Source organism: Harmonia axyridis, chromosome X (assembly GCF_914767665.1).
Source record: "Harmonia axyridis chromosome X, icHarAxyr1.1, whole genome shotgun sequence".
In the NCBI taxonomy this organism is placed as follows: domain Eukaryota; kingdom Metazoa; phylum Arthropoda; class Insecta; order Coleoptera; family Coccinellidae; genus Harmonia; species Harmonia axyridis.
The window spans coordinates 7,418,748-7,446,158 of record NC_059508.1 but is presented as its reverse complement, the minus strand read 5'-3'; the positions used below and the strand labels follow the sequence as shown (position 1 = coordinate 7,446,158).

General features: G+C 37.0%; 2 protein-coding genes across 3 annotated transcripts in view; both read right to left on the bottom strand.

Annotated features, from left to right (window-relative positions):
* Positions 1-27,411, bottom strand: part of LOC123685869 (ras-specific guanine nucleotide-releasing factor 1-like) — a 262,806-nt gene that overhangs the window by 79,924 nt on the left and 155,471 nt on the right. For both annotated transcript variants that reach the window (XM_045625729.1, XM_045625730.1), the window contains exon 6: positions 7,675-7,868. In XM_045625729.1, the coding sequence (XP_045481685.1) occupies positions 7,675-7,868 (194 nt within the window). The remainder of the gene's footprint in view (positions 1-7,674; positions 7,869-27,411) is intronic.
* On the bottom strand, positions 12,952-13,810 carry LOC123685874 (GTP-binding nuclear protein Ran). The gene has a single exon (XM_045625734.1). The coding sequence runs from the start codon at positions 13,751-13,753 to the stop codon at positions 13,142-13,144; it is 612 nt and encodes a 203-aa protein (XP_045481690.1). The 5' UTR covers positions 13,754-13,810; the 3' UTR covers positions 12,952-13,141.

The window sequence follows — 27,411 nt, the reverse complement described above, 5'->3', positions numbered from 1 at the left end:
TTCACTTCATTGCCATTCAGGTTTATGGTGCCAGTTGGAGTAACTCGGGAGTTCTTTGTTCTAAACACCATACTGTTTGTCTTCGACGAATTCAGTGCCAACTCATTCCTGTTGAACCAATCACAGATTCTAGACGAACTGTCATACGCCTTATCAACTGCCTCCGGGAGGGTCCTTCCAGATACCAATATGTTGGTGTCGTCCACATAGTTCACCAGTCCATCCATAATAAGGTCATTAATGTAGATGATGAAAAAAATAGGACCTGCGTTACTGCCCTGCGCTAGACCTCTTTCTTTGATTGCAATATTGGATTTGTTTTCATTAATGATGACTTGCTGTTTTCTGTCTAGAAGATAAGATTCAATCCACTTATATGCTTTTCCTCTTATTCCATATTTTTCAAGTTAAATTAGTATATATTCGAGGTTCACACAATCATAGACCTTGCTAAGATCTAAAAACACACCAATTACTAAATTCTTCCTCTCAAATTCCTGGAGTATCATATTTACAAAATGATAGATGGCAGTATTTGTAGAGTTACCTTTCAGGAAACCATGTGGCGAGTCCGAAAACAGATTACATATTTAGAAGAAATCCAACAATCTTGTGCACATTAACAGTTCGAAAATCTTGGAGAATTAGGGCAGCCATGAATGATACATTACTTCCAGGTCCAAAATTACAAAAAGATATTTTTTCGTTACTTTTACTATTTCGTTTAGATGCTGTGGTTTTTGTAGCCGACATAAAACAAATGTTTAGACAAATTTTGATCACCAATTCTGATCGAAATTTCCAAAGAATTCTATGGCGATTTGATCCTAACGATCCTCTTTCAGAATTTACCTTAAATAAGTCACTTTCGGACTGAATTGTAGCCCATATTTAGCAATGCGAACTGTTCAGGAACTAGCACACATCGAAAGAAAAAACTTTCCACAAGCTAGTTAATAACTAAAGAATAAAATTTATATTGACGATGTATTGGGAGGTGCATCATCTGAATCAGAGGTTCTTTCGTTACAGAAAGATCTCATCAACCTGCTCAGTTGCGGAGGTTCACTATTGAGGAATTGGGCGAGTAATTCCCCTGTCCTACTTTCTTCTGTTCTACAATCTGATTGTCAGATTCCTTTGTCCTCTGATAAGGATGAACAACCTTTTTGAAGGTTCTCGGTCTTCAGTGGTATCCTTCTCTCGATGTTTTTCGTATTCTTGCCAAGATTCTTCAAAAGATCTCACAAAACGAGGTATTCTCTCCGATATAGGTCGGATTTTTGACCCTTAAGGCTTTCTATCCCACATTCTATTGAAGGCAAAGTATATTATGCAATGCATTTGGTCCTTAAAAAAGGATTGGGATGAAATTCTTCCCGAATCTTTACAAAATGCATGGAGCCAATTAAAATTGGAACTCCCGGAACTGTCTGGAATAAGTCTTTCAAGAAGAATTATTCTTGATAAGTTTGAGAGGTGTGAGCTACATGGTTTTTGTGCTCCAACAATTGGTTATGCAGCAGTAATTTACCTGAGAGTGCTGAAAGGTGACTCTATAAGTGTTTTTCTTCTTTGTTCTAAAGGAAAAGTTGGGCCACTAAAAACTCTTACTCTTCCTAAGCTCGAACTAACTGCTGCAAAGCTTTTAGCAGATTTGGTCAAATTCGTAACTGATACTTTTTCAGGTCGACTTCTTTTCGATCAAATTACCTGCTGGACTGTTTCACAGGTAGTACTTTCGTGGCTCAATGATTCACCAAGTCGTTGGAAAACCTTTGTAGCCAATCGGGTGCATCATATACAGGTATTAGTTAATAACGATTCCTGGATGTATATTCCATCTTCGTTAATAGTCCGAGAGCTGGCACGAATTTTTGGGTAGGTATTTGAGGCAAGCTGAAAATTTGTCAGATACCTCTCCTATTATATCCCAACTCGGAATTGCAGACCAGGCTGGTGAGTAGCGGGGCTAAATCAACCCCTAAATTTAAAAAAAAAAATTTTTTCCCAAAAAATATATTTGAGGCAGCTTGAAATTTCAATGGAGTGTTATTTATAACTAAAAAATAAGATTCCCAAAAAGACAGATCATTTTGGTGGGGCTTTCTACCTGCCAGGTGATCAAACAAATGATGAATGGGTACGAGCCTGTAGTGTGAGGGAGAGACCATCTTTATGTACGAGTTTACCTGGTTTTCATGCATTAACAGGATGCGATTAAAATCCATCATTTTTTCAAAAAGGCAAGGTAAGACCATACAAAATATTGATGAAAAACAAAAATTATCATAAAGCATTAGCAGATCTTGGAGTTGCGCATATTACCGGTTCGCGTGATGTAATTTTGTCAGTCTCAGAACAATTCGTTTGCGAAATTTATGGGTTTGAAAAAACATCAAATATAAATGGAGCACGATTCCTTAAATTCTGTGCGACTAACAAAGCCGACACTGAAGATGAACCTTTCAAGAACAAACTGAAAAATTGTGATCCCTCTACCTTACCTCCATGCAAAGCTAAGTTAAGAGTCTGTTTACACCACACTGCTTGGGAAGCACAGGGGTCGCAACGTGAAGGGGCAAGAGCGGGTGGGCGTCGACTATCGTAGTAAAAATATCGAGACCGTATTAGGCCCTCAGCCCAGATAGAATGAATTGGTAACGCATTGGGATGATCTCGTTTCTTTCTGGAGTTCTACTAGTGCGTGTCGGAATATGCAGCCGCATTTTCGACATTTTGATGAAATGAAATGATTGTCAAATGGTCACTTATGATTATGGTTGTAAAGACGGTTTCTTTATAATAAGAACAGAGTTGAGAAACAAGGTTTTGAAAAAGACTCTACTTTCCATAATTACTTGATATCGAATTGAGAATTCAAATACGCTTTGATATACCATTATCCTCATTTTTTGAATTGTTAAAAACCCTTATGAATTAAATGGAATGAATTTTGAAATATCTAATCCGAAATGAAAAAGTTTCATTGAGAATTTTGATGAACTCATTCCATAAATATCTACAGTTTTAAGGAATAGTGCTTTTTTATAATTAAAAAAAATCAGCTTGGTTCATAATGATATATTTCTAATTGCCTTCTGTTTTCTTCAATTTTTCTTATCCTGAAGATCTAGTTTGTATTGAGGATCCTTATTTTTAAGCCTCTATGTCTTAGGTCAATTATTACAGGTAAAACACAGTTCTAATGAAATTTTCCTCCGAAAAACTCTTCATCTATGTTGACTTCGATGAATAAAGTGTCCTTCAAAGTTCACACGACAAAAGCATTTTCCTCTTTCAGCTATATTTAATTGTCCCTGAACTTGAAAATAATAATTCTGACTTTGTTTCAATCGATATTCCTGATCATCATTTTTTCCAAATATGTGATTTGTTTCCTTTCAGTAGCGTCCTTTATCATATTATTTCTTGCTGAAAAAGGGCATTTGATTTTAATTGAATGATTACCTTTTTTAAAAATGCCACCTGGAGAAGGACCTAGACCTTTTTTTATTAATAAAAAGGCCACTGTTTGTGATCTTCGAGCACAATTCATTCTCTAATAGACGCTTCGCTCGATCTTCATTATTTTTTCCCAATCTATAGCTTTTGCAGAAAAATGTTTATATAAAATGCTTTCAACTGTTGAGCAATAACTTGACATAGGAGGCATTTTACATATTTTTCCAAATATTGAAGCCGTCAACAATTTCCTCCTCTGCTGATGCCAATCAGCGGAATCAGTTTGATCTTCTAAGAACGCAATACATAACAAGCATTTGGAGAAATGCCTATTTGCGATTCCCCAGCTCCTCAACGCCTAATAGAAATGGATGGACACTTAATGAGGATAAACTAGATTTTCACTGGTTTGACGGAGACTGTATGCGCATCTCGTGGAATGAGCCCATCACAATTAATTTCATTCAAAAGGTGGTGGAATGGTCCAGAATTCCTTTCATTGCCAAAAACACAATGGCCAATTTTTCCCACTCAGAGAATGAAAGTTCATAATGAAGTTGTTTAATCTGAGGAATATCTCTATATACTGATGTTCCTATAAACGATTCAGATAATCTTTTGAATAAATTTTCGTCTCTTGAGAAAATAAAGAGAGTTTTAAGTTACTGTTTGCGATTTTCAAAACTTTCAAAACAAACCTCTGAGAAACGAACGGTCATAAACACAGTTCTTGAGATGGATGAAGCTTGGCTGATATGATACTCATATCAGCCAAGCAAAGAGAACAACCGCATAAGTTTCGTGACAAAAACCAACTATTAAAAATAAGATTATTGACGAAATAGAAAACCTCAACATAGGTCTAATGGAATTCAACAACTTCACCCGCATCGTAATACATATGACTAAATTGTCCTGAAGAAGATCCCAAATAGGATCGAAACGTCGACAGTTGAAACAGAGTGTATTATTCACCCTATTAGCAGTCCTGAAGCCAAGATCCCTATTTCCTGAGTTGAATGCAAGGACGAGATTTGTTGGATATCTTTCATATTCAGCAAAACACCCACTTTTGCTTCCTAGTTCTCACAGCCTCACGACTCTAATTTTCGAATCTGTTCACAGACAAAAATTTGCATCCTGGTTTAAAGTCCTCACATAATTTACTGATTCAAAAATATTGGATACTATCAGCTCGCCGAGCGATGAGAAGGACAGTCTTCAATAGTTTTCGATGTTTTCGTGTGCGTCCAAAAACCTACCAACCTCCAGAAATGGCTGATCTTCCAAATTTTAGAATTTCAAAACTAAAACAATTTTCACATGTAGCTATTGATTTTTGCGGACCTTTCTTAGTTTCAATGAATCGCATGAGAGGAGCTAAGTATTTCAAATCGTACATTTGTATTTTCGTTTGTACTGCAACTAAAGCCATTCATCTTGAATTAACTCAAAAGCTTTCCACAGATAGCTTCATTGCGGCATTTCGCAGATTCATTTCTAGGCGTGGTATGAGTCACGCTTGTTACTCCGATAATGGTCGGAATTTTATTGGAGCTCAAAATGAATTTTTGCAATTAGCAGAAAAAACTTCTCAAGCTCTAACTTTTGAGTGGCATTCAGCCCTGCAACGGGCGCTCATTTTAACGGTCTTGCCGAAGCAGGCGTAAAAATGGTAAAGTCCCATTTACTAAGAGTAGTAGGTAATCAAAGATTGTCCTACAAAGAATTTACAACCTTGATCTGTCAGATTGAGGCCATTCTTAATTCGAGACCATCATGTTCTCAGAGCTCAGATCCCAATGATTTGAGCCCGCTTACACCCGGGCATTTTCTAACCTTAGAACCCCTGAATTCAGCTTTTCCAGATAGTGATCTTTCTAATTTAAAATTAAATCGGGTGTCTAGATGGCAACTTATACAAAAAATGCAGCGGGATTTTTGAAACAGATATTTTTTTGAATATGTAAATACGCTGCAACAACGTTTCAAATGGGCTAAACCAGCCAAAGAAATAGAGTTGGATGATCTTGTTTTAATAAAAAACGATGTCGTTTCACCACTAAAATGGCCACTTGGTCGTGTTGTGTAATTATTTCCTGGGAATGATGGACACAATAGAGTGGTTGCGGTTAGAACAGCTAACGGTATTTTCCGTAGACCAGTAGTAAAACTCTGTCCACTTCCAAAAACTGACTGATATATAATTCATGTCAAAAAATTGTTTTTTTTCTCTCACTAAGTGAGAATTAAAAAATATATTTTTCATTTAAGATTAATGGTGACTTACGTGGTAATTTCAAAATTGCAGGTTACCATTAATTTTTTTTTCTTTTTTCTGTTTTTTTCAGAAAACCCATGGGGGTTTTGGTGGGCGGCTATGTTAGTGCAATATTTCATTTTTTGTTCATTTCATTATTATTATGCACCACGATTCTCGAGGGGCACTGTGCGCATGTGAGGATCGGTACTTTTGAACATGTTGTTAGTTAGTTGATTGATGAGTATCGGGATATATGATTCTCATATATAGGTTTCCTTTTTTTTCGCTATTCTTCGAGTGTTTAAGCTACATAATTTCCTTTTCATTTAACAACATTATTGGTGTTGGTGTTGAAGTCCCAAGCAGAGGAGAATTAGTATCGAGGGTGAGTGCAACTAAAGGCCAAAGGGTTGTGGTGCATTTTCTAGTGTTAGCTAAGATTCTTCATTTTCACACAGTCCACTATATTTTCATTCGAGTGCCAAGAATTTGGAAATAAGGAAAATACCCACAAGATCGAATGTTTCAATCGAAAGAGTTTTAATGAGATGGATGTATCAGAAGATTATTTTCATAGGTCTCCAGAATGAATACCGACAAGTACCAATCCATTTAAAATAGCATATGAAACGACGCATATATGATTGAACTCAACAATTTAATTAAGAAACGAACAAACAAGAAATAATATTCAACCTAATAATGACAACAATTGCACAATGCACAGTCAACACATCTTCTCGATATTTCGCACCGAATTCAATAAATGAATATTTGAAACTGTGTTCAAGCAACCAAGGAAATTTTGTCCTCCGAATTCATTTATATTTTCGAAACTATTTTTATAAACTATCTAGATTCGAGTTTTGTTGAAATTTGTAAAAAGCATAAAAAAAACGAATTGACGGAAGGACACTGCTCTTGTGCTAGAAAGCTCAATTTTTCAGTGATCATCAACAGTTGAAACCATAGAAATATTGAGACTCTTAGGTGAAAAAGGGTTTTTGACCATTTTCTGTTAGCTATTTCAATACAAACAATACAAATGTTATATATTTTTGAAATAAAGAAAAATTTGGCTTTCAAAAAATGGCACATAAATCTAGTGTTCCTATTCGAAAACGCATAACTTTTGGTCATAGCTTCGTAATTAAAAACCTTTTTGAAAAAACGAGCACGCCACTGAATTCTACGTAAAAAAGTGCCTGTATAATGTTTTAATTTCAGAGCTCTATCATCAGTATTAGAGGTGATATAAATAATTTTCGATATCGCCATTTTTCCAATTTTCGCTTATAACTCGAAAACAGAAGAAGGTGGCCAAAAATGAATACTACCCTTGTTAGATTTTCAGAAAAAGAGACCGAGAATGGGATATGAGATTTTATCTATCTCCTCTGGTTTAAAAGTTGAAGTGCTAAAACATCGGAATTTGCCCACCCTGTACACGTTCAGATGATATCTTCACAATGTCTGCTATCTCGATCAACTTCACTTAACGGTTATTCAAAATTATTTTGTGAATCTTTTTGATTTTTTCATTGGTGACAGTCTCTTTTGGGCGTCCACTGCGTTCTTCGTCTTCGGTGCTCATTTCACCACGTTCAAACTTAGCGTACCATACAATGATAATTGATTTCCTGGTGCAGACCCCTGAAACTCTTCACCAAGCCAAGATTTTGCTTCAACTGTATTTTTTCCTTTCAAAAAGAAATATTTTATCAGCACACGAAATTCTTCTTTTTCCATCTTTTCTCATATAACAAAAAAAGGCTACACTCACAACGCAATATATCACAATTTAATGTCAGACTGCTGTCAAATTTGGACAAGTATCGTTTGAAGGTTGGTACTAACTAAAAATCATATGGATTGAATACCAGCACCGCCATCTGTGCATCGGACGGAAGACTTTTCAATTGGCCTAATAAAATCATCAATCTTACCTGGTGCATTGGATATGTGAGGAATGTTTCAAGGGAACGTCCATGACAAGCTGGCTTACTTTCCAATCTCCTCAGCAGGGCGGTAAAACTGGCGGATTGCTTACATTCTGTAAGCACTTGAAGGGAGTAGTGGTGATTCCGAACATATTCTTGGTATATGCTCAGCATTGGAACCAACATGGAGAACAGATCCCCTGGAAGGTTTCCATGTAAGTGAGAAACAAGCTCTTTATGCATCTAGTTTCACACGAAAAACCAAATACACATTCTTTGGGAGTTGTATTCAATTTTTTGTATTTTTTGCGAAAAAAGATAGAAAGATTGACTGAATCCCAAAAACTAAGGTGTTTTACAACTGCAGAAGTCTTATTGACTCACTCAGGATACTATATTCAGCTATGGCTAGCTAGCGTTACTTCCGTGAGGCCTAAAGTAGTCAAATAATCATTGATAAACAGAATTTGGACTCCAGTTCTTTCATAAAAGCAGGTTTAACGCTTTCCTACTCAGAGATGCACTGTAAATTACTTACCTCTAGATATGAAATATTTCTGGTAGTGACCTTCTTCCCGAATAATATATCTACAGATCATTTAAATGATGCCAGAAAAAATATATCGATTAGTTCGGTAAAATACATAAAATCTGTTGTCTTGGGGAGATCTACGAGAATTTTCAAAAGTCTATGAGAATGTATACATTCTTAGTATATCTTCACCCTTAACAGAAAGTTCTTTTGCAGTATGAAAAATAGCTATCTTATCTCCCGAAGAGATCGTTACTGACACAAATAATGCATTAGATGGTACATACAGAGTAAGGATACCTTGATTGTTGAACTGAAGGATAAAATAGATCTACTTAAAAAACATATAAGCCTTTTGGAAAGATTTGAAGATAGCATAAAAAACTCAAAACAACTCAAATCAAAACAATCAATATCACAAATATCAAGGGAGGCGCCACAGATAAATGTCAGATCTAATGTAGAGAAATCTGTAGTGAATAATATAAGACATAAAATAATGGACCCGACCGTAAGACAATCAGTAAACATATGCGATCAAGAAGTCGAACAGACTTCTGTAACAGCAAGAACTACTGATAAGATTGATGGAATGTTGAAGACAATTGGTACAGATGGTGCCACGTATTCAAGAAATAATCAAAATCAGGGAAGAAACCATCAGAGAGTACCTTCAAGTTCAGGAGGCCATATAATTAAAGGTAGCAGGGATGATGGAAAGGATTTCAGGGGAGCTGAACGTCTTGCATGGTTGTACGTTGGTAATGTTGACAGGAATACGAGAGTGGAGGATATACGGAAATTCTTAGAAGGTCAGTTTGATAATGAGATTTTTTTAATAGAAGAAATCAAAAAGCATGAAACCAATCTCAGTAAAAATAAATCTTTCAAAGTAGGTTTCAACTTTAGAGTTCTCGAAAGCGTTGCCCAGAATGAAACCTGGCCGAGAGGAGTTGTCGTTAGAAGGTACAATTTTTTTCGTTACAACAAGAACAAAAGCACTATGAATTAACTGTACAAAGAAAAAAAACCGCCAGTGAATATTTTACTTTAGCTAACATCAATGTACAATCTTTGAGTAATAAAATCGACAACTTTACATGTTTTCTGAATGAGCAAAACATTGATCTCGGGTGTATAACCGAACATTGGCTTTCTTCTGATATAGCCAGCAGAATTTTTATTGATAACTACGTCGTGGCTAGTGCCTATTGTCGGCGAACATCAAGACATGGCGGTGCAGCCATAGTTTTGAGGAATAATATTTCATTCAAAGAAGTACCTGAAATAAAGAAACTATCATCTGATAAAGTAGCAGAGATGACTGCCGTCAGAATGGTAAAAAGAAACTTGACGGTTGTGGCTATATATCGACCCCCATCAGGGGACTTTGAAACCTTTCTAGCCATCATGAATCAGGCGCTTGAAGTATGCATGCAAAAATATCCTAAAGATAAAATTGTCTTCGCAGGTGATTATAATGTAAATTTTCGGGGGCAATCTAACGAGAAGAACAAGATAGTCGAAACTTTCAAGTCATTTAATATGGGATATATATTTTCTGATCCATCGCATGAAACGAAAAGTTCAGCAAATTGTATTGATAATATATTTACGAATTCCCACAGTGAAGATTGCAAAACTATAACATACGAACCTCATCTATCGGACCATTTCGCCCAGATTTTCAAAATGCCATGCACTCCCTGTGGTCCTGAAACCGAATCCTTCAAAATAGTCAGACCAATAAATGATAAAAATATGGATCTCTTCATACAGAAGATCAAGACGGAAGATTGGACACTTGCATATGACGAGGATGCTGAAACTCAGTATCATAATTTTCATAGAAGACTGATGAATATTTTCCACTCATCTTTTCCTGAGAAGAGGGTGAAAATAAAGACATGTAAGAAATACAGGGAAAATAAAGAAATAACGAACTTGAGGAGCAAACTTGAGGCTGCGAAAATTATTGCTGTTGTAAAGGGCGATGAAAGCAGTAGGAAACACTGCAGTTCTCTGAAGATCAAACTGAAGGAGGCGATTAACCACTCTGTTAGAACAATGAATTCCAGAAGAATCGAAAAAGCTGAAAATAAACTCAAAGCAATGTGGAAACTGATAAAACAACAAACAAACAAAAAAAACCATACCAGCTCATCAGACCAAGTTATTACAGCCGACAAGATGAATGAATACCTCACTGGTATAGGCAAAGAAATAGCAGGTAGAGTTGGACCGACCTTGCAAGCATCAACTGATCAGCTTCACAGAATGAATTTAAATGGTGCAGATTCATTATTTCTCTATCCGGTAACCGAGGATGAGATAGTCGACTCGATGAAAAAAATGAAAAACAAAAACACGAAAGATTTCTATGGCATGAACGTTCAGTTGGTAAAGTCTATAGTTCAAAACATAAAAACACCATTGTGCAAGATCATAAATGACTGTTTCCAACAAGGAGTTTTTCCAGCGGAACTCAAGATAGCCGTGGTGACACCTGTTCACAAGGGTGGAGGTACTGAAGAACAATCAAATTATAGACCTATTTCAGTTCTGCCAATATTATCGAAAGTGTTTGAAATAGCGTTGAGGAAACGCCTGGTTGACTTCCTGGAAAATAAAGCCCTACTTCACACCGCACAACATGGCTTTAGAAGATGCAGGTCAACAATAACAGCGATGATTGACGTACTCGAAACCGTGCTAAAAGCATATGATGACTCGGAAGAAGTAGGAGTAACATCCATAGATTTAAGTAAAGCCTTCGATAGCGTCAGTCACGAAATTCTGCTGGAAAAAATGCAGTATTATGGCATTAGAGGATTGGCACACAAACTATTTCAATCATATTTAACGAATAGGCTCCAATCAGTGAAGTGGAATGAAAGCAGATCTGATCCCCTCGAAGTGAAATGTGGTGTCCCTCAGGGATCGATTTTGGGCCCAATTCTCTTCATTCTGTTCATGAACGATATATTTTATAATATAACATGTAGCAAGTGCTGTAGTTATGCCGATGATGTGGTAATTCTGAATAAGTCAGGCAATAAAACTGAACGAAAAAACAAGTACAAGCGAAACGGAAGCACAGAGATGGTTTTCAGCCAATGGATTTCTTATGAATTCGACAAAAACCCAGAAGCTTTTGTTCACAAACAGAGAGCCCTCTGATTCATCGCTTTTATATTTGGGACTCGAATTTCAACCATCACTGAATTGGAGTAAGCATATAGACAATCTTTGTAAAAAATTATCAACCTTCATCTTCCTAATTAGACGAATGAGGCAAATAAGCGACATAAAAACCGCAAAATCAACATACTACTCGAGTTTCCATAGTGTGGCCACGTATGGTATATTGCTCTGGGGACAATGTGCAGATGCTCAAAGAGTTCTCATAAAACAGAAGATTGCTCTAAGGACCTTATACCAGATGAAGAACACAGACAGCTGTAGAGAAATATTTAAGAGGGAAAAAATACTTACCATCACTTCATTCTTCATACTGGCTTGCGTTAAATATGTTCATCAACACCAGAACAAATTCCCGAGAAATGAAAACTATCATAATTATGATACTCGGGGAAAAAATCATTATGCTGTCCCATATGCAAGAATAAAGAGAACACAACAAGGTCCGAATCATACATGCCTGAAACTCTATAACAAGCTCCCCAGCGATGTAAAAACATTAAGCCTACCTGCATTCACGAGACGGGTAAAAAGTTTGCTTCTCGAAGATACAATTTATAATATGACTGAGTTTTTTGAACTCACCTTTTCTGTCAGTTAACGTTGCATATCTGTGATATGTTTATATACTTCATATTGTGTAACTGTAGTGTCTACCTAAATATTAGTGTTCTGTTATATATTTTTTTTTGACAGGCCATATAATTTTTAATGGCGAATATTTATACATGTAATCATTAATTTGTAACATGTGTGAATAAATATTATTATTATTATTATTATTAAGACGTTACCTTCTCCCTGCTAATTTGTTATATTATACTACAGTTTCCTTTTGTTGTTTAATTATATAATTGTGTGTAGAAGATGAAGAGTGAGAATAAATCCGACATTAATACGAAATTATCGCAAAGATTGAATAAATTGGAGCAATTCGTCCAGGGCGGTATAACCGAACTGAAGAATAAAATAAATCCGGGAACAAGTCATGAGGGACAAAATGAGGATATTCAGTCGATTGAATTATTTCAGAGTAAGGTAATGGAATCAATGCATTTCGGAAAGAATTAAATGCCATTGAAAACAAAATAAAATAATGTGAAACCGACATTAATCAAGTTAAGGAAGACAGAATGCGGAATATGCTGGTACTATACTTTGATAGCATGGTGCGCATGTAACCGGTCACAAGATCCGAGCTCCCACAAATCTGTAAGAGTTAATTGGTATATCGGATAAATTCACTGGAGATTTACGGTTCATTCCATTGTTTAATTTCTACTACTGAGTATATTTGGTATAAATCTCAAGAAAATGGTGATAACAAGAGAAATCCGCGATGAAATTGCGTCCGAGGTAAACAAAGCGCTGAAGAACTACTTGAGCAATGAATCATTTTTAAAAACCATAGCGGACAATGTGTCGAACGCGATAATCAAAACAGTCGAATTGAAACTGTAGCAGATCGAAACAACAATGACAAATATGCAAGCTGACGTTACAAACATCAGGGATGAAAACAAGGTCATAGTTCACAACTATTTAGTCAATTTCATTTAACGACATTCATTTACTCTCGTGTTAACATTACTATTCAACAAATTTTGGATAAATAAGCACACACTTAGCTCATTCATTACAAGGTCAAAATAAAAATAGTTAAAAAATTAAAGGTATATATCACTTAGATACACAGAGGCTCGCTCATAGATCCTCATCATCTTCGGGAAGGGCTGTTTCTTAAGCCTCTTTGAGATCCTTTTCGATTTGTTGTTGCCATTGTGGATCCATCGTGACTTCTGGAGGTACCAAGGCGGGTGAAGCGACAAAGCCTAGGTTGGAGTCTCCAATGAGTTTTCTCGCCAACCATAAGAAGGGTTTTTCAAAGTTATAGTTTGATTTGGCAGAGATATCGTAATACTGAAGATTCTTCTTCCTGTGGAAAACAATGCTCTTGGCTTTGACCTTTCTGTCCTTAATATCAACTTTGTTACCACATAACACAATTGGGATATTTTCACAAACTCTGATCAAATCACGATGCCAGTTGGGGACATTCTTATAGGTAACTCTTGATGTAACATCGAACATAATTATGGCACATTGTCCTTGGATGTAATAACCGTCACGGAGACCACCAAATTTTTCTTGACCAGCTGTATCCCACACATTGAAACGTATGGGTCCTCTAGTTGTGTGGAACACCAAAGGATGTACTTCAACACCAAGTGTGGCTACGTATTTTTTTTCGAATTCACCAGTCAAGTGACGCTTCACAAAGGTTGTCTTTCCAGTACCTCCATCACCAACCAAAACACATTTGAATGTGGGCATTTCTTGTTCTGCTGCCATTTTTGGAATTTATATGTGAATCCTTCAATCTTAAACCTTCAACAAACAGTGATGAAAACGAAAAAAAAAAAAAATGTTGATAAGGTAGATAGGCATACGAATGATTTTTTGCATTACAAGACAATAATGGAGAGGAAATATGATCGAATCGACCGATATTCGAGGAAATGCAACTTGAGGATTTTTGGTTTTGAAGAGCAACCGAATGAACAAACAGGGGAGAGCATTATATCCTTTTTAAACTCGAAGATGTCTATGAAATTAACTAAAGACGATATGGAAGTGTGCTACAGAGTTGGAAGAAAAGGTGGCGAGAAGTCAAGGGCTGTTTTTCTCAAGGTTAATAATTTCAACTTGAAAGATCAAATTTATCGCAAGAAACGGCTGCTGAAGGGCACTAGTGTTGTGATAAGAGAAGATCTCACTAGTCATGGAGTTGAACTGTTCCCCAAATGTGTGGAAAAAGCTGGTATGAAGAATGTTTGGACGGACTCTGGGAAGGTTTACATCATCAAAGATAAGAAGAAAATTTTTGTAAGATCTCTAGACGATCTCAATTCTTTTTTTTTTTTTCATTGAGTAATTGAGAATTTCCCATTCTTTTGTCATGGGTATTCGATTTTTATTTGTTGATTTTCTGTATCTATCAATGATTTCAAATTTTGAATTTATTTCATTTCTGGGGATTTCGGATCGGGAAATGAGTTCCCAGGATTGTGTTGGATATTTTGGATGTATTGGATGGCGATGAGGAGGTTAAGACGGTAGTTTGTAATAATTTAGATGAATGTTTCGGTGACTGGAATACCCAGAAATTAAGTGGTCTGGGAGTGGTCCATTTCAATATACGTAGTCTCAGAAAAAATTTTGATGAACTTCTTCTACATTTACAAGATAATATTGATAATTTAGATGTGATTATTCTGTCAGAAACTTGGAGGGTGGAAAGGGTAAGTGACTTCAGTATTCCCAATTTTCTTGTTTACTACAATGAATCGACACATAATCAGAACGATGGCCTGGTTGTATATGTGAGGAGCTCTATAGACGCTGATGTTCAGGTTGTGAGTTTGACTGAAACGAATCTATTAAGAATAACATTCCACGTAGGCCTCTTTGAGAAAAATTGTGACATTGGCATAACAGCTTCCTATCGACCTCCTTCTACCGATTGTGGGATTTATCTAGGGGATTTAGAGAGTTTCTTTCAGCATTTCAATAAAAAAACGTTAGAGCTATTTATGGGTGATATAAATATAAATTTGTTGGATTTGAAACCTCAACACACGAATCGGTATCAAAATTTGATGGCTGAGAATGGTTTTTCTTCGTATATAAATGAGTTCACGAGAAGTGTTAATGGCTCAAACTCTATAGTTGACCATATTTTAATCAGAAAGGAAAATTGTTTGAATGATGAAATAGAACTTAAGCCCTACGTTATTAATATCAATACCACAGATCATTTTCCGGTGCTTTTGGGCGTGGCCCAATTTAAATTGTCGAAACCTAGGCAGGATAGATGTCAATCATATAAAAGAATCGATTTCAGTAAACTTAAAACAATTCTTAGATCAGAAGAATGGGAGGAGGTTCTCTCAAGTGATGATAGTCAAAAATCTTATAATGTGTTCATTTCTAATTTATTGGGACATGTTGAAAGCGCAACCGTGAATTATAAATTATTTAATTAAATTAATGAGAGGATTATCCCCGACTTTTGCCTATACGCGTAGGATTTCTCCTCGCCGTCGGCTTCTCACTCATTGCTAAGAGGAACATTCACTCAATCCCAGATATTTAAAATATCAGAAGGGCAGAGCTCGGTCGTGTCCGGTCCTTGTGGTCCCCCTGGTTCTCGTCGAACTTCTGGTCCTCTTACACGCGATCCTTAGACCTATCCTTCGCTTCCTAGGAATTTTCTCATCGTCCTTGCAGTACCTAAAAGAACAGCTTTTTGCATTATATTACATATATACTCACTAAGTCCTAGTTGATTGATATTTCTCTTGAGATTTTTGGGTACTATTCCTGTTGCTGAGATGATAATTGGGATAGTTCTCGTTGATGTCATTCCCCACTGGCGCTTTATCTGGAATTCGAGGTCCCTTTATTTTGAAATTTTTTCGACCTCTTTTTGACGCATGTTGTTGTTTGTTATTGGGTATTGCTACGTCGATGAGTATTGCTGCCTTTTGATGTTTATCAACTAGCAATATATCTGGCCTGTTGTGAGGGACTGTTTTATCAGTCAAAACTGTACGATCCCAGAACAGTTTATAGCGTTCGTTTTCCAGGATGGTTTCCGGTCGGTATTTGTAGTATGGCACTTTTTCAGAATGAATTAGTGTTAATTTAGTTGCCATTTCTTTCCTACTGCATCGTGTTTCTCTTTATATTCATTTCCTGCAAACATTTGACATCCTCCCGTGATATGTTGGATTGTCTCATTCATTGGACACCCATAACGGCATCGATCGTCAGTAATTGTTCGATCCTTTATGATATGCTTGCAGTAATTTCTTGTTGAGATCATTTGATCTTGGATGGCTAAAAGAAATCCTTCCGTTTCTGGATACATCGCACCTGATGTGAGCCAATAGTTCGACGCTTCAATGTCGACATGATCCTGGTTCACCTCGTTGAAATGTCGTCCATGTAGGGGCTTTTCTCTCCATTTTTGCAGTTGTTCTTGGATTGTCTGGTGTTGTATGACAATTCCTCCTTGTGCAGTTGTAAAGGCGTTGAGTCGTCTGCTTCACACAGTACTTTGTAGATCTCTGACGTGCCTGATTTGTCTTTGAAGTATGTTCGTAGGCATTCAATTTGACCATGGGCAAGTTCCATGATGTCTAGCAGACCTCTGCCTCCTTTATTCCTCGGCAGTGTCGTCCTCTCAATGCTACTTTTCGGATGGTGCTTGTGTGCTTTCGTCATCAAGGTTCTCATTTTGGGTTGCAGGTTTTCCATATCTGTTTTGCTCCATGGAATGATACCGAAAGAGTATGTAAGAATTGAACATGGATATGTGTTGATGGCTCTCGTCATGTTCTTGCTGTTGAGGTTTGTTTTTAAAATATTGTTGATTCTCCTAAAGAACTCAGTTGTTAAGTCTTCCTTCATTCTTTGATGGTTTATTCGTCGGTTTTGTTTCATTCCTAGGTATTTATAAAGATCGTCCGATTTCATTGCTTCTATCTCCTGTCCATTGGAGAGAGCTATCGGTTCATCTTGGATTTTTGCACGCACTACGCTAATCGTACGACACTTGTCCAATCCGAATGTCATCCCCACGTCTTTCGAAAAATTTCCACCAGTTTGACCATAATTTGCGAGTGGTTTTTGTTGCCTGTTATAAGTTTTAGGTCATCCATGTATAGCAAATGATTGAGTGCAATAGTATTTCTATTTCCTTTGACATTGAAACCTTTTTCAGTAGCATTCAGTTGTTTAGAAAGGGGGTTCAGCGCCAAGCAGAACTATAAGGGACTCAATGAATCTCCTTGGAAAATTCCCCCTTTTATTGGAATCTCTTCAGTAGTTATGTTCGCCGTAGAGAGTTCGATATTCGTTCTCGTGTTGCACATTGCATACTTCAGAAAGTTTATTGTAATTGGATCGATCTTGTATATTTCCAAAATTTTTGTCGGCCACCCATGTGGAATAAAGTCGAAGGCCTTCTTATAGTCAAAATATGTCATAAAAAGATTTCTGTGTATTTTGAAGGCTTGGTTACATATGATGGAATATATTATCAGCAGTTCCTTCGAAGAAGAGGAAGAGGATTATTATTATTATTATGATTATTATTAAAGAAATCACAGAGTAGAGGCAAAAGCCTATGAACTCAAAGAAAGGTGAAAAAATAGTTGAACATACTATATATACAGACAACAGTAATAGAACCAAGAACCAGTAACAAACACAAAATTAAGAGCATAAACAGAATGTTCAGATGCGAAACCCATTTTCAAACCAGGCATCAAGTCTGTTCTTGAAGGTATTTACGGAAGGTGCATTCACGACGTCACCGGGGAGTCTATTCCATACACTGAACACTCTATTAGAAATGAAATATTCGCGGCACTTTGCACGAAAACTTTCACGCTTGAGTTTTAAACTGTGACCACGTAGATTGTTTGTGTTTAGTTGGTATAAATGCGAGATATCGGTACCGAACATTCCATGGAGCGCACGAAAGGTGATGATCAAATCCCCGCGCAGCCGTCGATCTTCCAGTGAAGACAGACCCATCCTCTCCAACCTCTCCGTATACGATGGTCTCAAGACACCATAAGGCAGACGAGTCACTCTGCGCTGAAACCCCTCCAAGAGCATCAGATCGCCTCTGAGCCAAGGGTGCCAAGCAGGACCGGCAAATTCTAAAATTGGCCTCAGGTATGTTTTATAAATCTAGCCTACAGAGCGACATCACATCCCTGGAAAGATTTCTGTATAATAAAGAGGAGTCTCCTTGCTTTGTTAAGCGTTTTTGTTATGTGGCTTGACCAGTGGAGATCACTGGTGATGGTCACACCCAAGTCAACATGTGCGGTACAACCCTCCACTCCAAGGCCATCAATACAATAACTGTGTCGGGAATTGTTTGCACCGAGATAGAGAACACGACACTTTGACTGGTTAAGAGGTATCAGCCAACGAGATGACCAGAGGGAAACCCTATTAAGATCCTCTCGAAGTTGTCCATAGCAAGTCTCAGCCTCTCCGAAAAACTTGACATCGTCCGCATAGGATGCACTTGGTGAGACAATAGAAGAAGTCAGATCACTTACATATGCTATAAATAGAAGTGGGCCAAGCACCGACCCCTGAGGCACACCGCTAAGCACCTCCCTGGGCATCGAATACGATTGTCCGACATTCACTGAGGATTTTCTGTTGGTCAAAAATCCCCTGATCCAGTTGAGGAGTGCACCACGAATGCCAAAACTTTCCACTTTGTACAGCAAAAGAGATATTGGAACCTTATCAAAGGCCCTGGAGAAATCCAAATGAATAACATCAATAGGTATCTTTCTATTCAAGGCTGACGTCCATTTATCCAAACAAAATTATAAATTAGCGATTATGGATCGACCAGGGACAAATCCATGCTGTGAATCAGGTATTAGAGGAAAGATGTTAGCTGCTCAGAAATAACTCGCTCAAGAATTTTACAAACTATTGAAGTTAGACTAATTGGTCGATAATTGTCAGGATTGTGCCTGTCACCCTTCTTAAAAATTGGTTTGACCTTGGCCTCGCGCCAGGGGGAGGGTAAATCACCAGAGGCAAGAGAAAAGGAGAATATGGACGCAAGAGGCACAGATAGACTGGTAGCACACTCCGACAAAAATTTGGCACTGATATTATCGGGACCAGGGACGATGAGATCTTAAGCGATCTAAGTTGTCTTTCAAGTTCTTCATGTGTGATCACGATTTCAGAAATGGATGACTCATTACGGGGAGTTGTCAGCGGCGGCATCGGGCCTACCGGCTCAGAAATAAAGGCGAGAGAAAAGCAAGATGCAAACGACTCCGCTGTCTCAGTGGGACTGAGTAGATCACCATCCTCAGCAGATCGAATTGAAGAGGTGGACACCTTGCAGTTGAGACATTGGCGTGTGAACTTAAAAAATTTCTTTTTGTTGTTGGATGTCGTCAGGCTGTTAATGTAAGAAATTTTTTGCTCTTTCAATTGACTGTGACAGGGAGTTGGACAACTGTTGATGCTGCTCAAATAAAGCTTCACCCTTGCTTCGAAGGTATCGCCGCCAAAGGATCTTTTTCTACCTTATAGTTCGCAAAAGTTGATTGTTAATCCATGGTTTAAGTTTATCTTTAACAGTCTCCACGAATGTTGTGTTATTGTCGATTGCATTACATATATAGTCAAAAAAATTCTTCCACCGCTCATCAACACTGCCCTTGCCCAATACAGAATCCCAATCAAATGCGTCAAGAGCTCTTCTCACCCCTCTATAATCAATGACTTTGTGAGTCTCTCCCACGATATTGTTCTTCAGCGATGGAATTCTTAACTGAAGTTGAGTGCTCAAAACCAAGTGATCCAATTTTCCAGGTGGAGGACCATACCTGATATCTGATACCAGGTCTGGGTCGTTCGTAAATATTAAATCAGGACATGTAGGGGTCTGATTCGCTCTATAACGAGTGGGCTTTTCCACCAGCTGTTGTAGGTTGGAGTTGAACAACATATCTATGAATAGAAAGGATGGAGAATTCGCAGATGGGAGTCGCGAAACTGGCCACTCTCTAATATCACCCAGGTTGAAATCACCGACAATGAACACATTTTTTTCACGTTCTGAAATAGTTTCAATGTGATCGCAGATAGTGGCATCATGTTCGGATGGTCTAGGGCGGTACACACATCCAGTAAATAGAGTAAAATTCCCAGAAACCATTTTTAAGAACAAGTTATCTATTCCGGGTGGTGGCGATGAATACTTGGTGATAGAGAAAACATCTGCAACACAATCATGAACGTATATACACGACACTGCATGCCCCGGTGTTGTCATGCTATCGCATCGAAAAATAGAAAAACCAGGTATATGGAAGGCTTGGTCGGGCATCTCGGGAGACAACCAGGTTTCAGTGATGAAGATGAAGACTGGTTTACAATCCTCCACAAGAAGAAGAAGATCACCAAACTTTGCAGATAGAGAAGCTAAATTCGTATACAAAATTGTCCAATCCATGAGTTCGTCCACTAGTTTTCCGACCCAGATTCCTTGTTGATGGTGACTATCATGGGGGAGCCCTTTACATATTTTATAGTCAGATTCTTTTGCCCAGATAACCTCCTCTGATCCAGTGCCTTTCGCAAGTTATGAAGTTGCTGGGTCTGCATGGGTGTTTTATCATCCGATAAAGCTACTCTACTGAAGTTTGGAAAACCCATGAGAGCCCTTTCATTACGGAGGATACGTATGGCAGTATTGGAATTATTAAATTCGATCCTTATCGGTCTAGGTCTATGACTCGACTCTGCACCCAGCATAACTACAGCGGTGATGGAATTCACGGCCCCCTCATCAATCTTTCCAATAACCTCCCGTGCAACTGCGTTATCGGAGACGATACTGGAGCTCTCGGGAACATTACGAACAATAATGTTGTGTGACCTTTTGATGCGTTAAATAATCTCATCCTGTGCTACACCCTGACCACCCACAGAAGGTGATGATGATTGCTCGACAGTCCTTGCGATGTCCTCAATCTGGTCCATCCTATCACCGATAGTCAACAGATTTGTTTCTAGAACGTTATGGGTATCCTGTAAACTCTTTACGTCCTTTTGACAAGTTTTCAATGCGTTGCTGTGCTCATTCAATATCATCTCATGAGCTCTAAGTGTATCAGTGCACTTCGCCAACTGCTCAGTTAGCTTATTCTGAGTGGACTTAATCGAGGCTATGTCTTCGGCAATTTGATCAAGAACAGCAAGTTTTTCCATGGCTCTCAGGATCTGGTCAATGCGTGTATCAGGTGAGGAAGGATTTCCCGATACAGAAGGGGAGACCGGAGTGCCCCCAACATTGCGGGCTACGCAGCTGTCTTGCTGAGCTAAAGCATGATGGACATGAAAACGGTTCGCCTCTTTCAAAAAGAAACTTTGCATCCTGAGTCTTCAGGTTCACACAAGCCAGATGAAACGTTCCACAACAGACATTACATGAGATCTTATCCCTGCTGCTCACATTCTTTGTACATATTACACAGTTCGCCATGATGAAGTTTCCAGGTGGATGGAATCCTTTATTCTCTAATAATAGAATTCAATCGAACTTGTGGTAAATCAGCCAGTGAACATGAATAAGAGAGCGAAAATAATCAAGAATCACACAACCTAATCGAGCTAATAATATGCCGGGGGAAAGGAGGGACAGGGGAAATACACTTTTCACTTTCTGAGGCCGACCAGAAAGACTTTAAGTAGACGAACACGGGTGGGCCTAGGAAAAGCAAGGGTATCCCTACAGAGGAAAATCACAAAGGAACTGGGTACTTGTATTCAGTGATCACTTTCAACAAACTACAATATAGAAAATACGAAGAAACTCTCGTGTATGGTCTTCTTTAGTCACGGGAAAACCGATGTGGTTATCAGAAACGCAGATGTTAACTTAACTGATTACAGATGAATGTAATTCTCGATCCAAGAAAACCGATTAAACTAAATCGGAAGATTGTTTCTCTAATTCTGTGGTTATTCCGTTCATTCTTCCACATCTTGTAGAACAAAATCGTGCGAGAATATATCAGGAACGCACAGTTTTCATGGTTATATTTTATTATTCTATGTTGGCACTCCGAACTTTCCGCTATGGCTTTATCTGTCAATTCATCAAATTGCCTTAAAGAAATCAGTTCTGCCAACGAACATTTTTCAATGCATAAATCACTAAATTATATTTATGGAAATATTTCATTAATTTCAATGAAAATGCAATGAATTAGAGAAAATAATGTATAATACTCGTACAGAAGGCTCATTCTACCACTCGTTCATTCCAAAACTCGCCACTTCGTGGCTCGTTTTTGAATTTTGAACTCGTGGAAGAATATCAATGCCTTCTGCACTTGTATTATAACTAACTATTCAAATAACAAATTTGAGGTGAAATAACGACAAAAATTGCAACAAAATCACACAAAAACTCACGCGTGTACCCTTATCCGTCACCAGACAACAGGAAAATAGAAAAGAACCCTGAAAAGTCACAAAAAACACCGCACGATAAATAAGCCTGCTACACGATTGTATGCTCAACGTAATATGAGTTGAAACCTTGGATTACGTTTGGATTGATGAACTCTATCAAAACAAGAGATACTTTGAAAAGAAAACTCTCAAAAATTTATTCGAAGGAACTTGAAGATCAGTATAAATGTTTTAGAAATCGCCTTAATCATTCGATAAGGTTTACAAAAAATGAATATTACAGGAATAAACTAAACTTAGCTAGAGGTAACATTAAACAAACTTGGAGGATAATAAATGATATTTCAGAAAATGATCCATCTGTTAACATCCTGGAGAGCACCTCCTTTAACAGGATTAATGGTGAGAAAGTCACAAGTAATCGCGAGAATGCAAACTTATTTAGTGAGCATTTTAAAGGAGTGGGTGTTAATTTGGTGGAAAGTGTTAAAAACTGTAGTTTGCCGAGTGATTTTCTAAAAGAGTCATCTGAAGTATCTTCTTTTTATCTAAAACCTGTAAATGTGGAAGAGATTGCTGCACTGATTTCTGGTCTCAAAAATAATTGTTCCTTAGGTCCGGACGGTATCTCTTCTGAATTGTTAAAAAACATTTAAGAGTTCATTCAAAGTCCCATCGTCCATATTATAAACCTATGTTTTAGTCAGGGTAATATACCTCACCAGTGGAAGGAATCCAGCGTTACTCCGGTTTTTAAGGGCGGTTGTCGAGGTAACTTGAATAATTATAGGCCAATATCTGTGATCAATGCCTTTGCTAAGATTTCTGAACAGTCTCTGAAAACAAGAATGACTTCTTCCTTCGATAAATGCCATATTATAACAGATCGTCAATTCAGCTTCATAAAAAAATCTAGTACGGAAAACGCGATTTTAGATCTCACTGAAAAAATCGTTAAAGCACTCGATGTTTCTGAGAAGTGCTCGTCCGTTTTCCTGCATTTGGCGAAGGCTTTTGACACTGTATCTCATTACATCTTGTTGGCTAAATTGTTCAAATGCGCCATTCGAGGACATGCTTTGAAACTTATGCGAAGTTACCTGTGTGACAGAACTCAAAGGGTGAAAGTTGGTTGAGATCGGAGTGCTGCTTCGGTGGTGGACATTGGAGTACCCCAGGGGACTATATTAGGTCCCATCTTATTTCTGGTGTATATAAACGATATAGCTAGAATGAGAAATTTAAAGGGAAGTATCGTGTGTTATGCTGATGACACAGTACTTTGTGTCACGGGAAGGGACTGGCAGAGTGTTTACCGCGCTGCAGAAGAGGATCTTCGAAAGCTGCATATTTGGTTGAGCAATAATCTTTTGAGCTTGAATGTGGATAAGACTAGATATGTTGCATTTTCTCTCCTATCAAGTGATCAGCCTGTAGGTACTTTAAAAATACACGAATCCACCTGCACTCGCAATTCATTGTGTCAGTGTAATTCAATTGAGAAGACTTCCACTATTAAGTACTTGGGCCTGATAATTGACCAGCATTTGAGATGGGACAGCCAGGCGGAGTTTGTTTTGAAGAGAATACGACTCTTAATGTATAGGTTTTATACTCTCAGAGATATCCTTTCTCGCGATAATTTACTTCTGGTATATGAGTCGCTAGCAGAATCTATAATTAGATATTGCATTATCGTATGGGGGGGCGCTTTTCGTGACAGCTTGTATCACTTACAAGTGGCCCAAAACACCTTGATCAGGATTGTTTCAAGAAGGGATAGGCGATTTCCGACTCTTCAGTTGTACTCGGAAACCGGGCTGTTTAGTTTGAGATGTTTTTAAACGTATTATTGTCTTGTGTGGATGTTTTCAAATAGAGAAAATTTTATCACAGCTCCTCCAACAGTAAAATCTAGATTTGCTGAAAGTTCACAGCTTATATTACCGCTTTTTTATTAAAGCCATACACAAAGGTTTGTGTTTTTTCATGGGCCAAAATTATATAATCTACTCCCAATTCGATTTAGAAATATCAGTAGGATCGAAAAATTCAAGAGAGAAATTAAGGAATATATAAGCGAATATGGTTCTGATTTTGATATCTACAAGATGAAGTTGTAGTGTGTATGCATTTGCCGTTGAACATGTTATTTTCACCTATCCATTTGAATTTTTGTTTTTTTTTTTTATTGTTGTTCGTCTCCTCCTCATCGCTGTTCATGATCTCGTTTACTATGTTTTTGGGTGCACTAAGGAGTACTATCTGTTTTTTGCACAGGTCTGTACTATTATTGTCACTCCATTACAGACGGGTGAGAATACACACAAAACAGGCATTGTCTAGGTGATTCTCGCCTGTCCATGGAAATTTTAATCTAATTTAGTTTATTATAATTTTAAAATTTTGTACAGACTATTGGTTGAAAATATATTCGATTTGATTTTGATATATGGGTTAAACGAGGAAGACAAGGAGAATCTAATACCTGATGTGGTAAACATATTTAGAAATAAATTGAAGATAACAGCTGCTCCTGGTGATTTCAAATATTGTTATCGAATTGGAAATAAGCGTATTGATCAGAAGAAACCAAGACCTATATCCATTGTTTTCGTCAATAGATGGTTCAAAGGAGAAGTTTATCGTGCTAAGAAATGCTTAAAAGGAACCCCATTTGTGCTCAGTGAAATGTTGTCGACCAAAAATCGTGATTTGTTTATGAAAGTGCGATCGGTTGTAGGGTCGAAAAATTGTTGGACTTTGAAAGGTAATATTTATGCACTTATAAATGAAAATAAAAAACTGAACAGATCTGTCAAATCTAACTTCAATATAACCTCAAATAAAGAGTTGTTTATTTTCATATGAGCTGCTTTGTGATAGAAATACATTGATTTATTTGAAATATACTATAGATATAATATTAAAGAATAGTCCAAGGGGCTGATTCATTGTTGTCTCATTTAAAATGTTTTTTCTTCTGATTATTTCATTGGGCTGTAATATTATTTGTTTTCTCATTAAAGTGGTATGGGAGAGGTTCGTTTGTTTGTATACAAACCTACAGTCCATTCAGGAATTATTGACATCGAAGTAGGCTATAAACGTCTAGTCGCGGCTTTATTTCTGGTTACAAAAATATCACTAAAAATTGCTATGGTTCATCATAGAAATAACCAGTTTAAATTATTTTCATCATTTTTGTATCCGAAAGATCCTGAATTTTCGAAATTACGATTATTACGAAGGGACGCATACAGTCTTGATTTCATAAATTGAAATTCAGATTATATAACGTAAAAATATAGTGAAATGCTATCTCATTTCAAGGAAATACAATGAAGAGATATCTATTCATTTAAGAGTCGCCAATGAAAGATCCCATTGAATATCATTAAAATATGCATATTCCTTTTCACCAAAGGCTCTTCAAAAATTGTAGCATTACTGATGGACACTGGATACCAACCTGCTTGCAAAATTCTTATCAAATAACTCTTATGGATCATTTTAACTGTGGTGTCTAAACTGGTGAAGAAAGCAGAAAAAACTGGTTGATAAATTTAAATAGTATAGCTTAGTGAATGGAAGAGCCATATCATATGATAATAAGACAGAAATAAAATTCAAAGAATCCATTTAGTATATGAAAAATTTTGACATCACAGTTGTACTGTAACTTTCAAAATTGGAACCAATTTATCAGCCGACGTGTAAATTACTTTCTAAAGTCACTATTTATTGAAACTGTTCATGACATGAGTGATTGATTAAACTTGTATGAACAATATAGGTACTATTTGTACTCGAGTTTTCTGTTTTTTATTGAAATGCTTCTATACTAGTTTCTATTAAATAACATAAATTATTTTGCCCATAACAGCTTTAACTCACTCACTAAAAGCATTTCTGCATGGAATTATTTTCAATTTGTGAATTTTAAAATTTTATTGCATTCTATTATCTTCAAGTGGGTAAGAGGTGAAGAAATTCTTGAAGTTACTCTTCTGAATATATTTTTCGATTAAATACCCAGTAAAAATTCTATAAAGCAATTGGAATTCATTAGATTTTTGGATTACTCATTGAAGAACAAAAAAAAGATATAACAATACCTAATTTCAATATAGAATATAAATAAACTATAGATGCAATGCCAAGACTTTGTTTAGTAATCCAATTATAAAATAATTTTCTCTTCATAGATTTATATAATCCTCATGATCACCACTGTCAAAACAAAACATCCAGGTAAAAATCCAAATATCCAGCATTCAAAATAGTGCTCCTTCTACTTTTACCCTTGAATATACTTGAAAAACATTTTGTTTTCTTTCTAGAGTCCACTGTTGAATAATGCTGGCATTTTCAAATAACCAAGTTTCCTCCAGATAAATGAATTTCAAATTTTGTTGCAAATATTCTCTGTATTCACCATAAAATCGTACTCAACTTATTATATTTTTCTGTTTATCAATAAGAATTTTCCTTTTATTAACTGTTTTGAACTTGTAACCAATTAAGTTTATGTAATGTTGTCTTTGATTGATTAAAATCCAGATCCTTTTTGATCAAATTTCATCCAGGCTGATATATTGGTTGCTTTTGGCTCGGCTTTTGGGAACAATCAAATCATTCAATGATTCTTTGAAGGTGAAATCGTATTGCACAGGTTTTCTTCGACTAATAATCCAGGTTGTAATGACTTGCCTTCTTCTTTTTTCAAACAGTACTGTGAGAAATACTCAAATAAACTAATCAACGTGTGTTTGAAATTGAAACAACTTTTAAGTTTCAAAATTTCTTCTATCAAAACCAATAACACAAACACTCTGAAATATTACCTCCAGTCAATGACATTTCCAATGCCAACCCGAAATCTGCAATTCAAAATGTTACTGAATGAGCCAGTACCAACTTAATTTCGATTTTCCAAAGCCACCCGGGATGTCAATAATTCC

Coding starts and splice junctions, on each gene's coding strand:
- LOC123685874 (XM_045625734.1), bottom strand. CDS start 13,753: ATGGCAGCAGAACAAGAAATGCCCACATTCAAATGTGTTTTGGTTGGT.